Source organism: Tubulanus polymorphus, chromosome 6 (assembly GCF_964204645.1).
Source record: "Tubulanus polymorphus chromosome 6, tnTubPoly1.2, whole genome shotgun sequence".
Taxonomy (NCBI): Eukaryota; Metazoa; Nemertea; class Palaeonemertea; order Tubulaniformes; family Tubulanidae; genus Tubulanus; species Tubulanus polymorphus.
In genome coordinates, this window is record NC_134030.1 from 20310147 (window position 1) to 20327036 (window position 16890).

A 16890-nucleotide genomic window follows, 5' to 3' on the forward strand; every position below is an offset into this window, starting at 1 on the left:
CGTGGAAGAATCTCTCGTGGTTTTCGGCCATTTTTAAAGGGAAATTCGATACCGTTGAAGACACCTATGCGACGAACGTGCTTAGTCTATACCGGGATTGCAGCCCGGATAAAACTTTTTTTTTCATTGATTCGCACGAAACAAGACGAAACCCGTCCACGTTTCCGGGAAAAACATTTCGCAACAATCTTACTCGGAAATAATCGAGTTTTGCGCGCGGCGTTATTTCGAAGCACTCCGAACACGCGCCGAGGTTATCGCTAAAAAAAAAGAACGAGTACTCTTGACACACTGTTGAGGGAAACCTAGGCTCTTAGAAATTTGCTTGAATAGACCGTAAACGTATGCGGTCACTAGAAAGCCGGTAGGGGACACCTTAACGTGTGTCGACGAAACCTACTCTTAGAAGCGACGTACTTCAAGATACTCTGAAGTGCTGGAATTTCGAGAATTCCACTTGAAAATTCCACCCAGTGCATCGTACACTGGGCATACTGCTAGTACCTAATATACCTACCAGTACAGTACGTTATACCTACCTTACAGAACAGTGTATTACAGATACCACTATTGCATCTACCCTGCAGTACGGTGTATTACAGACACCACTATTGCATCTACCCTATAGTACGCTGTATTAGAGATACCACTATTGCATCTACCCTGCAGTACGGTGTATTACAGACACCACTATTGCATCTACCCTGCAGTACGGTGTATTACAGATACCACTATTGAATCTACCCTGCAGTACGGTGTATTACAGACACCACTATTGCATCTACCCTGCAGTATGGTGTATTACAGATACCACTATTGAATCTACCCTGCAGTATGGTGTATTACAGACACCACTATTGCATCTACCCTGCAATATGGTGTATTACAGATACCACTATTGAATCTACCCTGCAGTACGGTGTATTACAGATACCACTATTGAATCTACCCTGCAGTACGGTGTATTACAGACACCACTATTGCATCTACCCTGCAGTATGGAGTATTACAGACACCACTATTGTATCTACCCTGCAGTATGGTGTATTACAGATACCACTATTGAATCTACCCTGCAGTACGGTGTATTACAGACACCACTATTGCATCTACCCTGCAGTATGGTGTATTACAGATACCACTATTGAATCTACCCTGCAGTATGGTGTATTACAGACACCACTATTGCATCTACCCTGCAATATGGTGTATTACAGATACCACTATTGAATCTACCCTGCAGTACGGTGTATTACAGATACCACTATTGAATCTACCATGCAGTACGGTGTATTACAGACACCACTATTGCATCTACCCTGCAGTACGGTGTATTACAGACACCACTATTGCATCTACCCTGCAGTATGGAGTATTACAGACACCACTATTGCATCTACTCTGGAGTATGGTGTATTACAGACACCACTATTGCATCTACCCTGCAGTGCGATGTATAACAGGCATACCACTACTGCATTTACCCTATAGTTTGGTGTATTACAGACTTACTGCATTATTGCATCTACCCTGCAGTACGGTGTATAACAGGCGTATAGCTAAAGTAATTCTGCAACATGGCACAACATATTGCTAGTTACTAGTAATATTTCATAATGTCTGACAGGTGCGGCCATCTTAAAATCGTGATAACAACTTTAAGTTTGTCATCGATTTATACACCGCACTGCGGGGTAAAACCACCGAAATGGTTTTAAAGGCCGAGGAGTATGGATGCTAGTTAACCGGGTGGCAAACACTTGAGATCGGCCGTCCCACTTTTACAGTATCTTGTTTAAAATGTTTAGAGTGAGCGAGGTTGGCTCACAACAGAAAAGCAGGTCACACACAGTAAAATTTGACAAATTCATAAAAGTTTTCATATCAAGTTCTAAACTAATTTTATATAATCTAGTCATAGTGGGAATGAAAATCTGATGCTAGCGATCTTTTTTTGTAGAGATAGGGCCAAGATTAAACATTTTAGAGACATTTCAAATTTTTTGAAAATCATCAATTTTTATCCGATTTCGATGAAATTAGGACACAACATTGATGGTAGATAGCTAAACAAGTGTACGAAATTTCAGACTGATCCATTGACCATAGAAAAAGTTTTGATGTTGCCAAATTTTGGTACTATGAATGAGGCTATGTTTTGTTTATGTATACTGATGACTATAGGTATCAAATTACTGTTAATGTGCTCTGTGAGCTACACTAATTCACTGGATAACTCCTCCCTCTATGTCATTCAAAGATTCAAATTTTGAAGGAAATACCAACTAAAAAGCTTAATTTCTCGTAGAGGAGGGCCTAAAACATATTTTTGACTGCAGAAATGAATATATTACACATTAATACATATGTCTGACAAAAAGGAGGGTCCAAATCGGATAACTGACAGAGAAAATAGGAGATTTCCAGTTTCAACCGTTGGAGCTCTCCACTGCACTATTGCTTCATGGGTACTGCCATCTTTGACATTGATTGGGCTTTTATACTGCTCCTCGGCCTTTAAGGAAGACGGCGACTGAGTTATAGCGAAACTCTGAACTACGATTGCCCTATCAGGTAGACCACCGGCGTAATGATGCAGCAGATCGTGTGAAAGGTACTGATGACCTATGAATCACACTGTGTTGTTCCATGCGGTATTCGATTACGTGTCAGCTGAAGGTGAATTTAAGTCACATAAGTAAGTCTAATTTGACTATACCGTGTGCCAGAGTTAGTCACCTAATCACAATATTGTCTCTAAATGAATTCGAAACCACGTACTATTGTGTAACTGTAGCTGAATATTATGTAACACTTGCCATGCACGCCATTCAACTGACTAATGATAAATCCATGTAACTGAAACCAAGTCATTGATTTATAGGCCTCGCAGGTGTCTGCTTGTGCCTGGACTGGAGGCCAATCTCGATTTAGTTTTTTTTATTCGCAAACAGTCAATTATGCATTTAGTTGCTGTAGTTAGGACTATCAGTTTCCAGCAAACAAAACGCCCAGTCTGCTCTATATTTTTAGGGTAGTCTATAAAGAAATTTCAGTCAAGTTTTCAGCCAAGTCTGGCGTAACATCAACAGATTTACTCTACATACATAAGGCACTCTACATGTAAAATGTCAAAGTCCAGTCAGACTGTGTACTCCAGCATACTCTACAAATAGTGTTCACGTAGACCACTATACTCTTCATGTAGTGTAAATGTAGTCCAGTCTACAGTCAGATAGTGTCAATGTAGTCCAGTCTACAGTCAGATAGTGTAAATGTAGTCCAGTCTACAGATAGTGTCACAGATAGTGTCAGTGTCAATTTAGTCCAGTCTACAGATAGTGTCAATGTAGTCCAGTCTACAGATAGTGTAAATGTAGTCCAGTCTACAGTCAGATAGTGTAAATGTAGTCCAGTCTACAGTCAGATAGTGTAAATGTAGTCCAGTCTACAGTCAGATAGTGTAAATGTAGTCCAGTCTACAGTCAGATAGTGTAAATGTAGTCCAGTCTACAGATAGTGTCACAGATAGTGTCAGTGTCAATGTAGTCCAGTCTACAGACAGTGTCAATGTAGTCCAGTCTACAGACAGTGTCAATGTAGTCCAGTCTAAGGATGGTGTATAGTGTCCTAGTCTACAGATAGTAGTGCGAATCAAGTCCAGCAACGGTAAATTAAATGTAGACCAGTCTACAGACATTGTAAATGTAGTTCAGTATACAGACATTGTAAATGTAGTCCAGTCTACAAAGAGGTTTAATGAAGCCCGCAACACCGCTCATCAATCTTGATGTTTGAAGAATATTTATGAGTTACATAATGATGCTATAATTCACCGGCAGTGAAGGGGTCATCAAGTACATAATCACGTGTTATCTACACTGGAAACATCTTGAAATAGCGTCATAAACAAAAAGCGATATTCATAATTGAAAACGAAAAAGGAAGGCGACATGACGTACTGCATGAACCGGGTTCCAGCGATATACCACCACCAGCAGCAGCGCTACCCTGCACAGCAACACCCGCCCGTAATATAAATTCATCTACTACACCGCCGTCTCCGTCATCTACGGCTCGGTACGGTAACCATAGGGTCGTAATCACGCGTAACCATAGAAACCATCAAGATGTTGGACACGGCTAGGTCATAAGAAAGGTAGCGCGAATAATAAGTAAGCCGTAAAGATGATTCTAGACTATACGACGACAGTGCACAGCATCGAGTTTAACATCTAAATGTATCTGAACAATACCATTAGGCCTAAACATGTTGTGAATTCATTGAATAGATTAATGTCTAATGTCTGGTATCTGTCTCAAATAATGTTCTGACCAGAAGAGTGGATGATCAGTTTTTGAAAGTGTACGGATAAAATGTCTAATATCTGGTGTTTGTAGTTCATTTTCAATTAAAAATGTCTCAGATGAAGCACTGAACGCATGTGAAGTGTGGACGATCAGTTTTTGAAAGTGTGCTGATAAAATGTCTAATGTCTGGTGTTTGTAGTTCATTTTCAATTAAAAATGTCTCAGATGAAGCACTGAACACATGTGAAGTGTGGACGATCAGTTTTTGAAAGTGTGCTGATAAAATGTCTAATATCTGGTGTTTGTAGTTCATTTTCAGTTAGAAATATCTCAGGTGAAGCACTGAACACATGTGAAGTGTGGACGATCAGTTTTTGAAAGTGTGCTGATAAAATGTCTAATATCTGGTGTTTGTAGTTCATTTTCAATTAGAAATGTCTCAGGTGAAGCACTGAACACATGTGAAGTGTGGACGATCAGTTTTTGAAAGTGAGCTGATAAAATGTCTAATATCTGGTGTTTGTAGTTCATTTTCAATTAGAAATGTCTCAGGTGAAGCACTGAACACATGTGAAGAGTGGACGATCAGTTTTTGAAAGTGAGCTGATAAAATGTCTAATATCTGGTGTTTGTAGTTCATTTTCAATTAGAAATGTCTCAGGTGAAGCACTGAACACATGTGAAGTGTTGACGATCAGTTTTTGAAAGTGTTCTGATAAAATGTCTAATATCTGGTGTTTGTAGTTCATTTTCAATTAGATATGTTTCACGTGAAGCATTGAACACATAAAATCTCTATCCATGAGCAAAAAATAGCAATATATAGTGAATGAAATATTTTGAAATATCAAACCTGAGTGCAGAATCCAGATTGATACATGCAATATGCATTAAGCTGATGAAAATGAATCAATGAATTGCTGCTGTTTTTTACAAATCTAATCTAAACATTCGCGCGATCATTGTGAATTGTGATATTGTTATTTGATTGTAATCTATTGTTTCCCGCGATGGTTTTTGCGACCGTCCTCGTTCCTCGGTGCGCTCAGTTACCATGGTTACGGCATCTATCAATCGCGGTAATATTCGGAATTTCTCGTACAATCAGAAGCAGAGGCCAGTGACTTACACGAGACAAATATGTATCGGAATTGACCTCGAAAAATTTCTACGGCATATATTTTTCGAAGTGCGTAAGTAGTATAGATTTAGGCGTAGTCTACTGAACTACAAACTAGATACAATTTCTAATTCTCTATTTCTCAAAAGTGCAGGGATCCTGGAAGAGCTCAAGGAGTCGCAGGGATCCTGGAAGAGCTCAATGAGTCGCAGGGATCCTGGAAGAGCTCAAGGATTTGCAGGGATCCTGGAAGGATTCAAGATGTCGCAGGGAACCTGGAAGGACTCAAGGAGTCGCAGGGATCCTGCAAAAACTCAAGGAGTCGCAGGGATCCTGGAAGGATTCAAGATGTCGCAGGGAACCTGGAAGGACTCAAGGAGTCGCAGGGATCCTGCAAGAACTCAAGGAGTCGCAGGGATCCTGCAAGAACTCAAGGAGTCGCAGGGATCCCGCAAGAACTCAAGGAGTCGCAGGGATCCTGCAAGAACTCAAGGTATTGCAGGGATCCTGGACAGAGTTTCAGTACGACATTATCAAAATTGTGCTATTTGTGGCAACATTCCGATTCAAGGTTTCGTAATAACCGATAAATTGTTTTATATACAAGCGAGGTCGTTATAACTAGTTTTCATAGAACAGTTCTGCAATTTCGCCGATATTCAACGGCTCTTTAGCGCGCATGCAAGCGAGAAGTGGTCCTCCCCCAGCGAAGCCTGCAGTGCATGCTTCACGAATGGCACTCTTACACCGAGATACTCAAAAACACTTCATGTTTTAAATCGTCCCGAAGAGCCCTCCGTCTCGATAGGTATCCGCCGATATCAACAGCCGCTCGGATCAGCCGTGCAGGTAGTCGCGCGCCGCGGTACACGTCGCACTCACGCCTTTCTCATTAATATTTCAAAAACATCTCACCCGAGACTGATCACAAACACCGATGAATTTGATTAACCCTTTCATTGCGTCTACACTGCAGTGCGGTGTATATATCGTTGATGAATTTTGCTAGTACACCACACTGCAGTGTATTGATGTATCTCTATTGAAAGATGGCAGCACCTGTCAAACATTGTGAAATACTAGTAACTAACGATACACCGCGCCGCGGTGTAGACGCACCATAGTGGTATTCCCGTTATTCAACACACTAGGGTGGAATCTTCCAAAATTTCTAGATTATCTCCAGCACTATAGGGTATTAATTAGTCCGCACTGAAAGGGTTAACTCAGTGCGCACAAAGGTACGAAACAGGCTGTGAAACCTCGGACCCTTGAAAGTCAGACAGAAACCCAACGGTTCCCAAGTCTCTCCAAATTTCATAGGATTCTGCTGGCTCAGCCTGTGCCTTGTCCGCGCAGGATGTTAACCCGCTATTTCTAAAGAACAAAGAAGGCCAACAGTCAGCCATCTCGAATGATGGAACTTTCAAAATCCATAGGGCTGTTTTGTGCATTACCAGACAACATGTCAGCAGGCAATTTCATGATTGTATTCACTCTAGTTCAGCGTGTATCTTATACATAAGATCGTTTTCCTGCTATTCTCGTGGAAAGACGGCCACCAGTCAGCCAGCTTGAAAAGTTGAACCTCCCGGCTATGCAAATTTTCGAGGTCACAATTTTTCATTCGAAATACTAATTGATATTTGGGGTGAAAGTGATAGATAATTTGTAATTAAAGGCCCATTGGTATGAGCAGTAGTAAACCGGGTGGTAAGCACTTGAGATGGGCCGTCCCACTAGCTACACTAACATGTTGATGATGTTTACAGTGAGTAAGGGTGGCTTACAACTGTAACTGTAGAGGTCACACACTGTAATATCTGACAAATTCATAAATTTTCATATAAAGTTCTGAGGTAATTTTAAATGGTGCAGTCTTATTGGGGATGAAAATCTGAAGCTTGTGATCATTTTCTGTAAGAAAAGGACCAAGATTAAAGAATTTGGCGAAATTTTGAGATTTTAAGAAATTTTCAATTTTTATCCGATTTTGATGAAATTTGGGCATAACACTGAAGGTAGATAGCTTAACAAGTGTATGAAATTTCAGACTGATTCCTTGATCGGGAAAAAAGTTTTTTGTAGTGAGATTTTGGTACTATGAATTAGCCTATATTTTTGTTTATGTGTAGTGATGATCTAGGGTATCATGTTACTGTTACTGTGCCATGCAAGCTACGCTGATTCACTGGATAACTCCTCCCTTTACGTCATTCAAAGATTCAAATTTTGAAGAAAATACCAACGAAATTGCTTAATTACTCGAAGAGGAGGGTCTAAAACATAATTTTAACTGCAGAAATGAATATATTATACATTAGTACATATGTCTGACAAAAAGGAGGATCCAAATCGGATAACTGACAGAGAAAATAGGAGAATTCCAGTTTCCACCATTGGAGCTCCTCACTGCTCCACGGGTTCAAAGATACTGCCATGTCTGACATTGATTGGGCTTTTATACTGCCAGTGGGCCTTTAATATCAGGTTTGTTTTTGGCAGGCGGACGGAGGAACCACGCGTTCCTCTTCAATTCAATAATAACGCACTTTGCTAATGCTCGAAATGACAATTTGCCCTTTTTGTAACTATGGTAACAGCTGCTCATACAGGCTGCTGTACCTGGACGTTAATTCCGCCCGTGTCGACCGAGTGCAGTTTATTACCCCGAACACTGCGCTGTCTTATTAGAGAAAATCTTCAATTATTCAAACTGATGAGATATCTAGGCCTAACACAGGTATTAATCGACCACCTGGCTTCACCCTAGTCCAGTAATAAACAATGCCCGATGTCTGGTGTTTCATTTCTTTTTTTCCTTGTCATGGTGGCTGGTTTTATTTCATAATAGCCTAATAATAATAATAATAATAATAATAATAATAATATTTATTTTTATGTAGCGTTATTCTCATTACAGACTCGTAACGCCTTTAAATAAAACAGGATTTGACATGTGACCTTGTATTTAAGCAGTTTTATCCTTTACACTTGGTTTCTAATTCAGGGTCCGATCCAAGGAATGAAAGCCACTTGTCCGGGGGGCAAGCATATCTGTAATTTCGCTTGCCCCCTCCAAAAGCTGCTTGCCCTACGCAGGCAATCCGATTGGTGGCACTATCATCCGTTGTATCGAGTGGGGAAAAAAGCTTTGTGACATAAAATTGCAATAGCGCGGGGGACAAGTGATAATGATAACCTACTCGCCCTGATGAGAATATACTTGTCCCGGGCAATCGGACAAGTGCTTAGATCGGACCTAGTAATTTGGTTACCGCCTAATTGGGTAAAGAAACAAAATCCTGGTGCAAACTGTACCGATTTTAAGCGCAGTCTACCGTGCAACTGCTAACATTTCTAATCGCCTATTTCTCAAAATCGATAGTTTTAAAAGAGTTTTTGGCATTTTGCCTGAGAGTTTCAAGCACCTTTCAGAGCAATTTCTGGAGTTTTTAAATGAATCAAGTAGTCATAGGGACCCTGACCGTATGAATCCTGTTGCATGTTATATCATGGCATCGATAATTTTGCTTTTCTCGATTTCAACAGCACAATTTCACAAATGCAGCCTATAATCATCAGGTTAAACATGGCCGCCAGACGAGGGTTAAAATATCCTATCGACGATATCTCAAACAGAAATTGTCAGATTGATAATTGGAAAATGATCTAGTAGGCAATTAATGTAACGCAATCCTCCGGCAATGGCGCACTAAAATCCAACTATTGATTTATCCGTTTTAAAAAACCGTCTGCAAGTATTCGTAATAAAGGCGTCTGCTGCGTGTAGGGGAATAGCTGCAGCTTTCAACATTTCAATTAAAACCTAATCTACGACGCGAATCAATTATTACTAGTGTAAACTGCACCGAGTGCTCCGGGGGGGGGGGGTAAGACGGGCGATCTTCTCAAGGCCTGTGTACGCGAAGTCCGATATTGCCACCATGACCGTTAGTTACATGGACGGGTGTAGGGAAATTGGTAGGTCGGGGTCCAGAAGATAAGAAAAGGTATCTGTCAGATAAAGCAGCCATATCAACGCCTATTAGCGGGGTCCGACCCTCGTTATCGAGGAACGCGTTTCTTAAGAAATAGTTCCTAAAAGATGCAAATTTCGAGAAGATTAGTGTAAAATGTCCAGGTTTTTCTAATATCTTGACGAAAAAGGCAACCTCAGTAGGAAGGCGGGGCCAGCGGTCCAGACCCCATGAGATCATCCCCCTAAATCCTTCTCTGTCCACCCTATCTAAGAACATGTCAGGGTTACTTGGTCACCAAGCCAGTAGCAGGGCTGCCAAACTCTGAAAAATGCTATCAGTAACAAATTGACTTATTTTCAGTAACATTTCATTGAAATATGAAAGAAAATGTTCAAATTAATCAGTAATCAACAGTAAGACCCTCAGTAACATCTTTCATATTTCTGTTCAAATCAATCAGTAATCAACAGTAAGACCCTCAGTTACATCTTTCATATTTCTGTTCAAATCAATCAGTAATCAACAGTAAGACCCTCAGTAACATCTTTCATATTTCTGTTCAAATTAATCAGTAATCAACAGTAAGACCCTCAGTAACATCTTTCATATTTCTGTTCAAATCAATCAGTAATCAACAGTAAGACCCTCAGTAACATCTTTCATATTTCTGTTCAAATTAATCAGTAATCAACAGTAAGACCCTCAGTAACATCTTTCATATTTCTGTTCAAATCAATCAGTAATCAACAGTAAGACCCTCAGTAACATCTTTCATATTTCTGTTCAAATTAATCAGTAATCAACAGTAAGACCCTCAGTAACATCTTTCATATTTCTGTTCAAATTAATCAGTAATCAACAGTAAGACCCTCAGTAACATCTTTCATATTTCTGTTCAAATTAATCAGTAATCAACAGTAAGACCCTCAGTAACATCTTTTATCTGTACGCATCTTACAAGTCTAATCAGTATTTCTCGTAATAAAAGAGTAACAAATACTGAAAACAAGCAACAGTTGGCAGCTCTGCATTAGCATGGAGGGGGAGGTCATGACGAACCGCACAAAATGCGAAAAAGGCCACCAAAAACTGCCCATAAAAGAGTCAGGCTATTTCGATATTTTTGGGCTGTAATCGAGCTCTTACTCTCAAATACAGTTATTGTAGTCAGGTCCACATACGTAGGCTACACCCACACACAAATCAGACATCGCGACAATTTCGAATAATTGCGACTTTAATCAGACTATGAGACTACACAAAAATCTGACCCAATAATTCAACCAAGCCCCCAGTATATAGTAATGTAATTGATATAAACCGCAGCTTAATGAGAATGAACAGTTGAATTTGTTGTATACACACACATAATACTGGCGGCAGTTATCGAATTGTGTCCATCATCACGATGATTAATGATGCGAAAAATCAAAACAATTTAATACCAGATCTGGTATTTATATCGAATTGAGGAGCGACTATTCGTTAATTCATGGTTAACTAGTACTAACCGAGCTACTGAGTGCCTATTTAACCTAATTGCGCGTAATTATCTACTCAAAAACCCATCGTTTAAATAGCTATTAATGATAACAGTCGGTTCGCTAGGTCAGACCTGACGCAGTGACATAACATGATATATCAGCAGCCTGGAACCGCCATCATACAAGACATTCATGTGTAGTAGTAACCAGAGTAGTAACATCACTTTCAAAATGTCTAATATCTGGTGTTTGTAGTTCATTTTCAATTAGAAAAGTCTCAGGTGAAGCACTGGACACATGTGAAGTGTGGACGATCAGTTTTTGAAAGTGTGCTGATAAAATGTCTAATATCTGGTGTTTGTAGTTCATTTTCAATTAGAAATGTCTCAGATGAAGCACTGAACACATGTGAAGTGTGGACGATCAGTTTTTGAAAGTGTGCTGATAAAATGTCTAATATCTGGTGTTTGTAGTTCATTTTCAATTAGAAATGTCTCAGATGAAGCACTGAACACATGCCCCTCGTTGATATTTCCTAGCTAAAGAATATTCTTGGAGCCTAACGAAATTATGAAGACAACGATAGGGCCCACTCACTGTTATACGGGGCCTACTTTATTTCAACACGACAAACTGCGACAACTCTTTAGTTTGTCACACGCCCTTAGTTCGACGCTTAAAACATGGTTTCATCACGTGGCTTAACCCAATCCACGACGACACTACATCGAATACTGTGAATTATTGAACGAGAGACCAACATCCCGCTGTCCAACAGTAACGATCAATAGTCTCCGGCGACTCCCTCCAAGATCATTTCAATCTGATGGAGCTATTTACTGCGTGAATAGCCCTACTGTCGACCCTAGCAGCAGCAGCAGCATCAGCAGCAGTAGCATCCATACATCAAAAATCAATAATTACTGATGATACCGAAGATGACTGGTCAATATGATGGAATCAGCTGAGCTACTTAGGTGGGTGTAAAGGTATATGTCTCTTAGCAACACGATCCAGTAACGCTGAGTCATTGACAGCGGTTTATTTCAGTCAGGCTGATACAAGTTGCACTTCTTGGCAAGGGCAAAATGACATTTCTCTTATATCATTTAAGATCGAGGCCCTCGCACCTAATCCACAACATAGGCCTAATCCTTGAAAGCCGTTTAGGATCGTCAGAAAAAGTCTTTGCGATAACAAAGTCAAAAGTTGGCGCTTTTAGAAATGAAATAAAATCATTTAAGACCACAGATCTCGTCTCAATCCACAACATGAATCGTTGATTTGTGAAATTCGTTGTCTACATATAGGCCTAGGGATATGAGATTGAGATATGAGACCTATATGGGATTGAAAGTGCCCGGGCCCGGTTTTATCGACTGGTATCATCTTTAACCCAGGGTTTAACTGAATAATAAATGAATTGAGTTAGCCCAGCCCTCAGGTAAAAGTTAATAACAGTCTATAAAACCTGCATCTGGTTCAAATCACTGCAGAGTCTCACTACGTCATCAGGGCCCGGTTTTATATACTGGTATTACCTTTAAAGGTTTAACTGAATTGAAAATAAATTGAGTTAGCCCCCGGATTCAAGTTAATACCAGTCTATAAAACCGGGCCCAAGCTATTACGCGGGCAATCATAATTGAACGCGAAATAATTTTGGATAGGCCTAGACCAATAGTCGAAAGTAAGCACTTTTTTATGAAGACCTTTTTTGAATTTTTTACAAAAGGCACCTCGTTCTAAGGAGCTTAGAAAATTTTTGTGAAAAGTAAGCACTTTTTTAGCGCTTCGATGCCTGACGAAGCCTAAGGGTAGACACCAGAACTTCATACACATAAATATAACGCTTTAAAAATAACAAGTTATAACCGAGAATCAGATATACGCGGAAATAATAACTCAGCCTCGGGGGGGGGCGCGTGACGAAAATCGGTTTTAAATCCGACTTCCTAGATTGCGAAATCGATGACGCAGATATGATGAACGTCTGTTTAAACGACTCGGGGAAATCATTTCAAACGTATTTCGTTACTCGGAAAAAAAGGCGCAACCTTTCAGATTAAGACAGGTTACGACTTTCAGTGCGGTGTATGAATCAGTGATAGATTTTGCTAGTACACCACAATGCGGTGTGTTGATGTAATTAGTAATTATCCCTCTTGAAAAATGGCAGCACCTGTCAAACATAGTGAAATATTAGTAACTAACGATACACCGCACCACAGTGTAGACGCACTTTAGTGGTATTCCCGTTATTCAACACACTAGGGTGGAATTTTTTAAAATTTTCAAATTATCTCCAGCACTGTAGGGTATTAATAGTAAGCACTGAAAGGGTTAAGTGACTCGGGGAAATCATTTCAAATGCATTTCGTTACTCGGAAAAAAAGGCGCAACCTTTAAGATTAAGACAGGTTACGACTAGGCCTAAATGAATTTCGGTTTAGGAATGCTGTTACACAGATCTACGCTCTATATTTGAATATATCAATCTGGTTGAGATTTCCACTCGAGGATATTTCAGAGCCAACTATTCAGTGTAGTCGCTTCTCGTTCATTTACAAATCTCTTATTTTTCCACGTTGTAACACGAATTCCGCGAGCGAGGAATTTCTTGCTTTAAAGTGTTTACTCATTCATTCGTTTTCCCCCGATTTTTTTTACTTCCCGAGTTTTGGTAGCTTTCGGCAAAATTTGTCAATTCCGAGTTTTCCCCGATCTTTTTAAGATTATTCTGATTTCCTGAGTTTTCCAGGTCAGCGGCCGCCCAGCTTCTACATGGACATCCACCAGACATTTCTTCTAAGCCAAAGCCAAACCAAAGTTAGGCTTTAGCCTAGTTACTGACTAATTCAACCTTTCAATTATGGTACTTACTAAACCACAGTTCAGTAACTGACTAAACCAGTCCGTTTACTGACAAAACAATAGTCCATTTACTGACTAAACTGCAGTCCAATTAGGCCTACCGCCTCAACCAAGCCGCAGTCCAGTTATAAACTAAACCGCAGTCCAGTTACTGATACTGACTAAAACATGGTTAGGTTTGACTATAAAACCAAACAGTCCAGGTAGATAGTTAGGCCTACTTAACTGACTACCATTACCAACCAAGCCCACCACCACGGTACCGACCGGCGACAGTCGTTGTTAGTCGTCTGACTGACAGACTAAACCAACAATAATGAATATCAAAACCAATCGAGATTAAATGCGTAAAATTGAGGACTAAATATCATTCCAATCATGGAACGACCGAACTGGGTCGACATGATATACGACAACGACATTCCGAGATTCTCTCCTCCATTTCAATATTTTCATTAAACAACAAACAGAAAGTGAGTTTGAACGCGGCCGTGTAGGCTTACACATTACAAAAATTCGTCTAGAAAACTCACCGATTAGCTGAACAGATAATCCTAAAACGACTGACAATATCAGTAAGGCGCGCATCCTGACGAGAACTGGCTCTGTTGTAAACAACCACCTCAGGATCTTAATAAATCCCAGAATCTGATGAGAGTTTCATAGCAAACCGAAGCGCATCGCCGATCAATAACCAGTCCATCCGCTAACAATATAATTCTAACCATCAATTCTTTCCCCGCTCGATTTAGTAGACTTTACTGATCGAAATCAATTCTCATATCTTATATCTTGTGTTTTTGTATGTTTTAGGGGCTTCGATCATAGATTTTCGGAGATTTATTTAAGGTCGAATCGATACGCGAAATCAATTCAATCCAACGCAGATTTATTAACGACGCGCACTACTTGCGATAATGAATCCGCGTCAGTGACTAAACGAGTACCCGCCCAGCCATTATGAAACCAGTCATTGCTCAATGGCGTTCGAATCCCATATATATATATATATATATATATATATATATATATATATATATATATATATATATATATATATATATATATATATATATATATATATATATATACCACGGGGCTAGTCACGACAGCTTGGGGCCTATAATCAAAGATATGACCAGTATCCTAGTCCCCTATAAAAAAGAGTTTACCCTTTTATGATGGATTTCTTTTTATAGGCGCTACTAGGATACTGGGTCATTGATTTTGGCCCCAGCTGAGACGAGAGATTCGAATTCAAGATTTGTTAACAGTAGCAGCCTCGTAAACTCTTTGACTTCTTGGAAATTCTTTTTGGAATTGTGTAATAAATTTCGCTATAAAATGTTTTAATCTTTTAAATTTTGTTGGGTTTTATAATTTTATATCATATGATTACTTCAAAGATGGCTGTTTTATTTTATCTATGCCAACGAACTTGCGGATACGATCCCCGCTTTGTTTGTTTTCAAAATTTCAATTTCAAGAAGATTCGGGGAAATGCTCGTTTAATGCTCGGTGAAAATGGCATGAAGTACATGGCATAGGCCCGGCCTAGTTACTAATTTAAAAAGAATCTGTTGATTTCAGATGGCCGCCTGTCATTGGTAATTATATACTAAATAAAAGTTAATTATGATGATTTTTCCTAAGATAGTTTATATATGAACGGTCTCTTCTATTTTGGCGTGGTCGTCTTATCGGTGACACAAAAGGCCCGATCCGTGCGGCCCGGCGATCCGTGCGGCGACCCGGCAATTTTCATCGAAGAATCTTCTTGCAGAAAATTCATTTCAGCTATCCACGTGACCTCCATCGGTGTTACTAGGCATCTATGCCAGCATAGAGCCTCTCAAAATTTTCACCATTTTGTTAGGGGCCGTCCATTGAGAGACATCCACGCTGTAGGGGGAGGGGAATTTAGATTTTTTTGTACTTCTGTAGACAAGGGGGTTCATGGATGCCCACCTTGTTAGGGACATCGATCACTAGTTAGGGACAACTTTTGTGGATAGGTGAAATCACATGACAATACCTGAACTTTACAAGTTATAATTATAATGCCAGGTTAAGGGAATAAATGTAAATACGTTGATAAAAGTTAAAATTTTTCATGCTGCATCAAATCATTATCAACTGTGAAACTTCAGGTCCACTGTCCGTCGGACAAGGAGGGTGAGGTCAAGCTGATATGGATTTTATGTGGACATAGGGGGAGAGGGGGTCAGATTTTCCATACTTTCGTGTGTGGACGTCTTTTACTGGACAGCCCCTTATGTCGATGATAAAATTGGTTAGTGTAGCCAATGATAAAACATGACAAAAATCCACAATTATAAGGAGAAGAAAAAATGACTCCGAAAATGGTTTATTTATAGAATATTGATGTATTGTTTCTCTCTTGCGCATCGGTTTAAAGTAGACCCGGTCAGCCGCTTATCTGTACATGCATTTCTACAAAGAAAATGACGATCAAGCTACTAATCATAACAAACCAGGAAGTTTTAGAAATGAACTGATAACAGATTATTATATCGCAGTTGATCCGACCGATTAGAAGAAACGAGGTATCATTTTATGAGCCTTTAGTCGAATTCCTGAACGAGTATTTTATAGCTTTTATTCGATACGAATTTTGAAAGTTTTATACAGCTATGTCTATGTGTTTGGACTATCGTTGAATTGGTGTTCATCTCTTTTAAGATATTCAGACAAAGCGCTTCCGACCGTTATAGTCATAAGACTTATCCTTAAATCATTCAGAAGGTTTTTGTTTTTGTTGTGATTAACGTTTACGCCGATAGACGGCGAACTAGTCGCGTTTATTCGTGCGGAAATTTATAGTAATCCCAAACGCTTCGGACCAAATCCATATCTGCGGCTTCCCAGAAAATCAATTCGTCGATGATTAGCGGAGTAGGATTTTGATCATCGCTGGGTTGAATACCGACAGTCAACCGATAGAAGTCGTTCGTGCATTTCCACGCTATATCGTTTTGTTCAACGGTTATTCCCGAAGTAGCGTTCGTCCACATTCGCGGCCGATCGCTCCACGCGACGGTCACGTGAACCCAACCGACCCCGACGGGGCTCGAACTGGAAACGGCTATTTTTCTGA

At 39.8% G+C, this 16890-nt stretch overlaps 1 protein-coding gene across 3 annotated transcripts in view; it reads right to left on the bottom strand.

Moving 5' to 3' along the window:
* Positions 1-14494, bottom strand: part of LOC141906704 (fasciclin-2-like) — a 57506-nt gene extending 43012 nt beyond the window's left edge. For all 3 annotated transcript variants that reach the window (XM_074796005.1, XM_074796004.1, XM_074796006.1), the window contains exon 1: positions 14306-14494. In XM_074796005.1, the coding sequence (XP_074652106.1) occupies positions 14306-14360 (55 nt within the window). In that variant the 5' untranslated portion in view covers positions 14361-14494. The remainder of the gene's footprint in view (positions 1-14305) is intronic.
* Positions 14495-16890: the final 2396 nt, after the last annotated feature.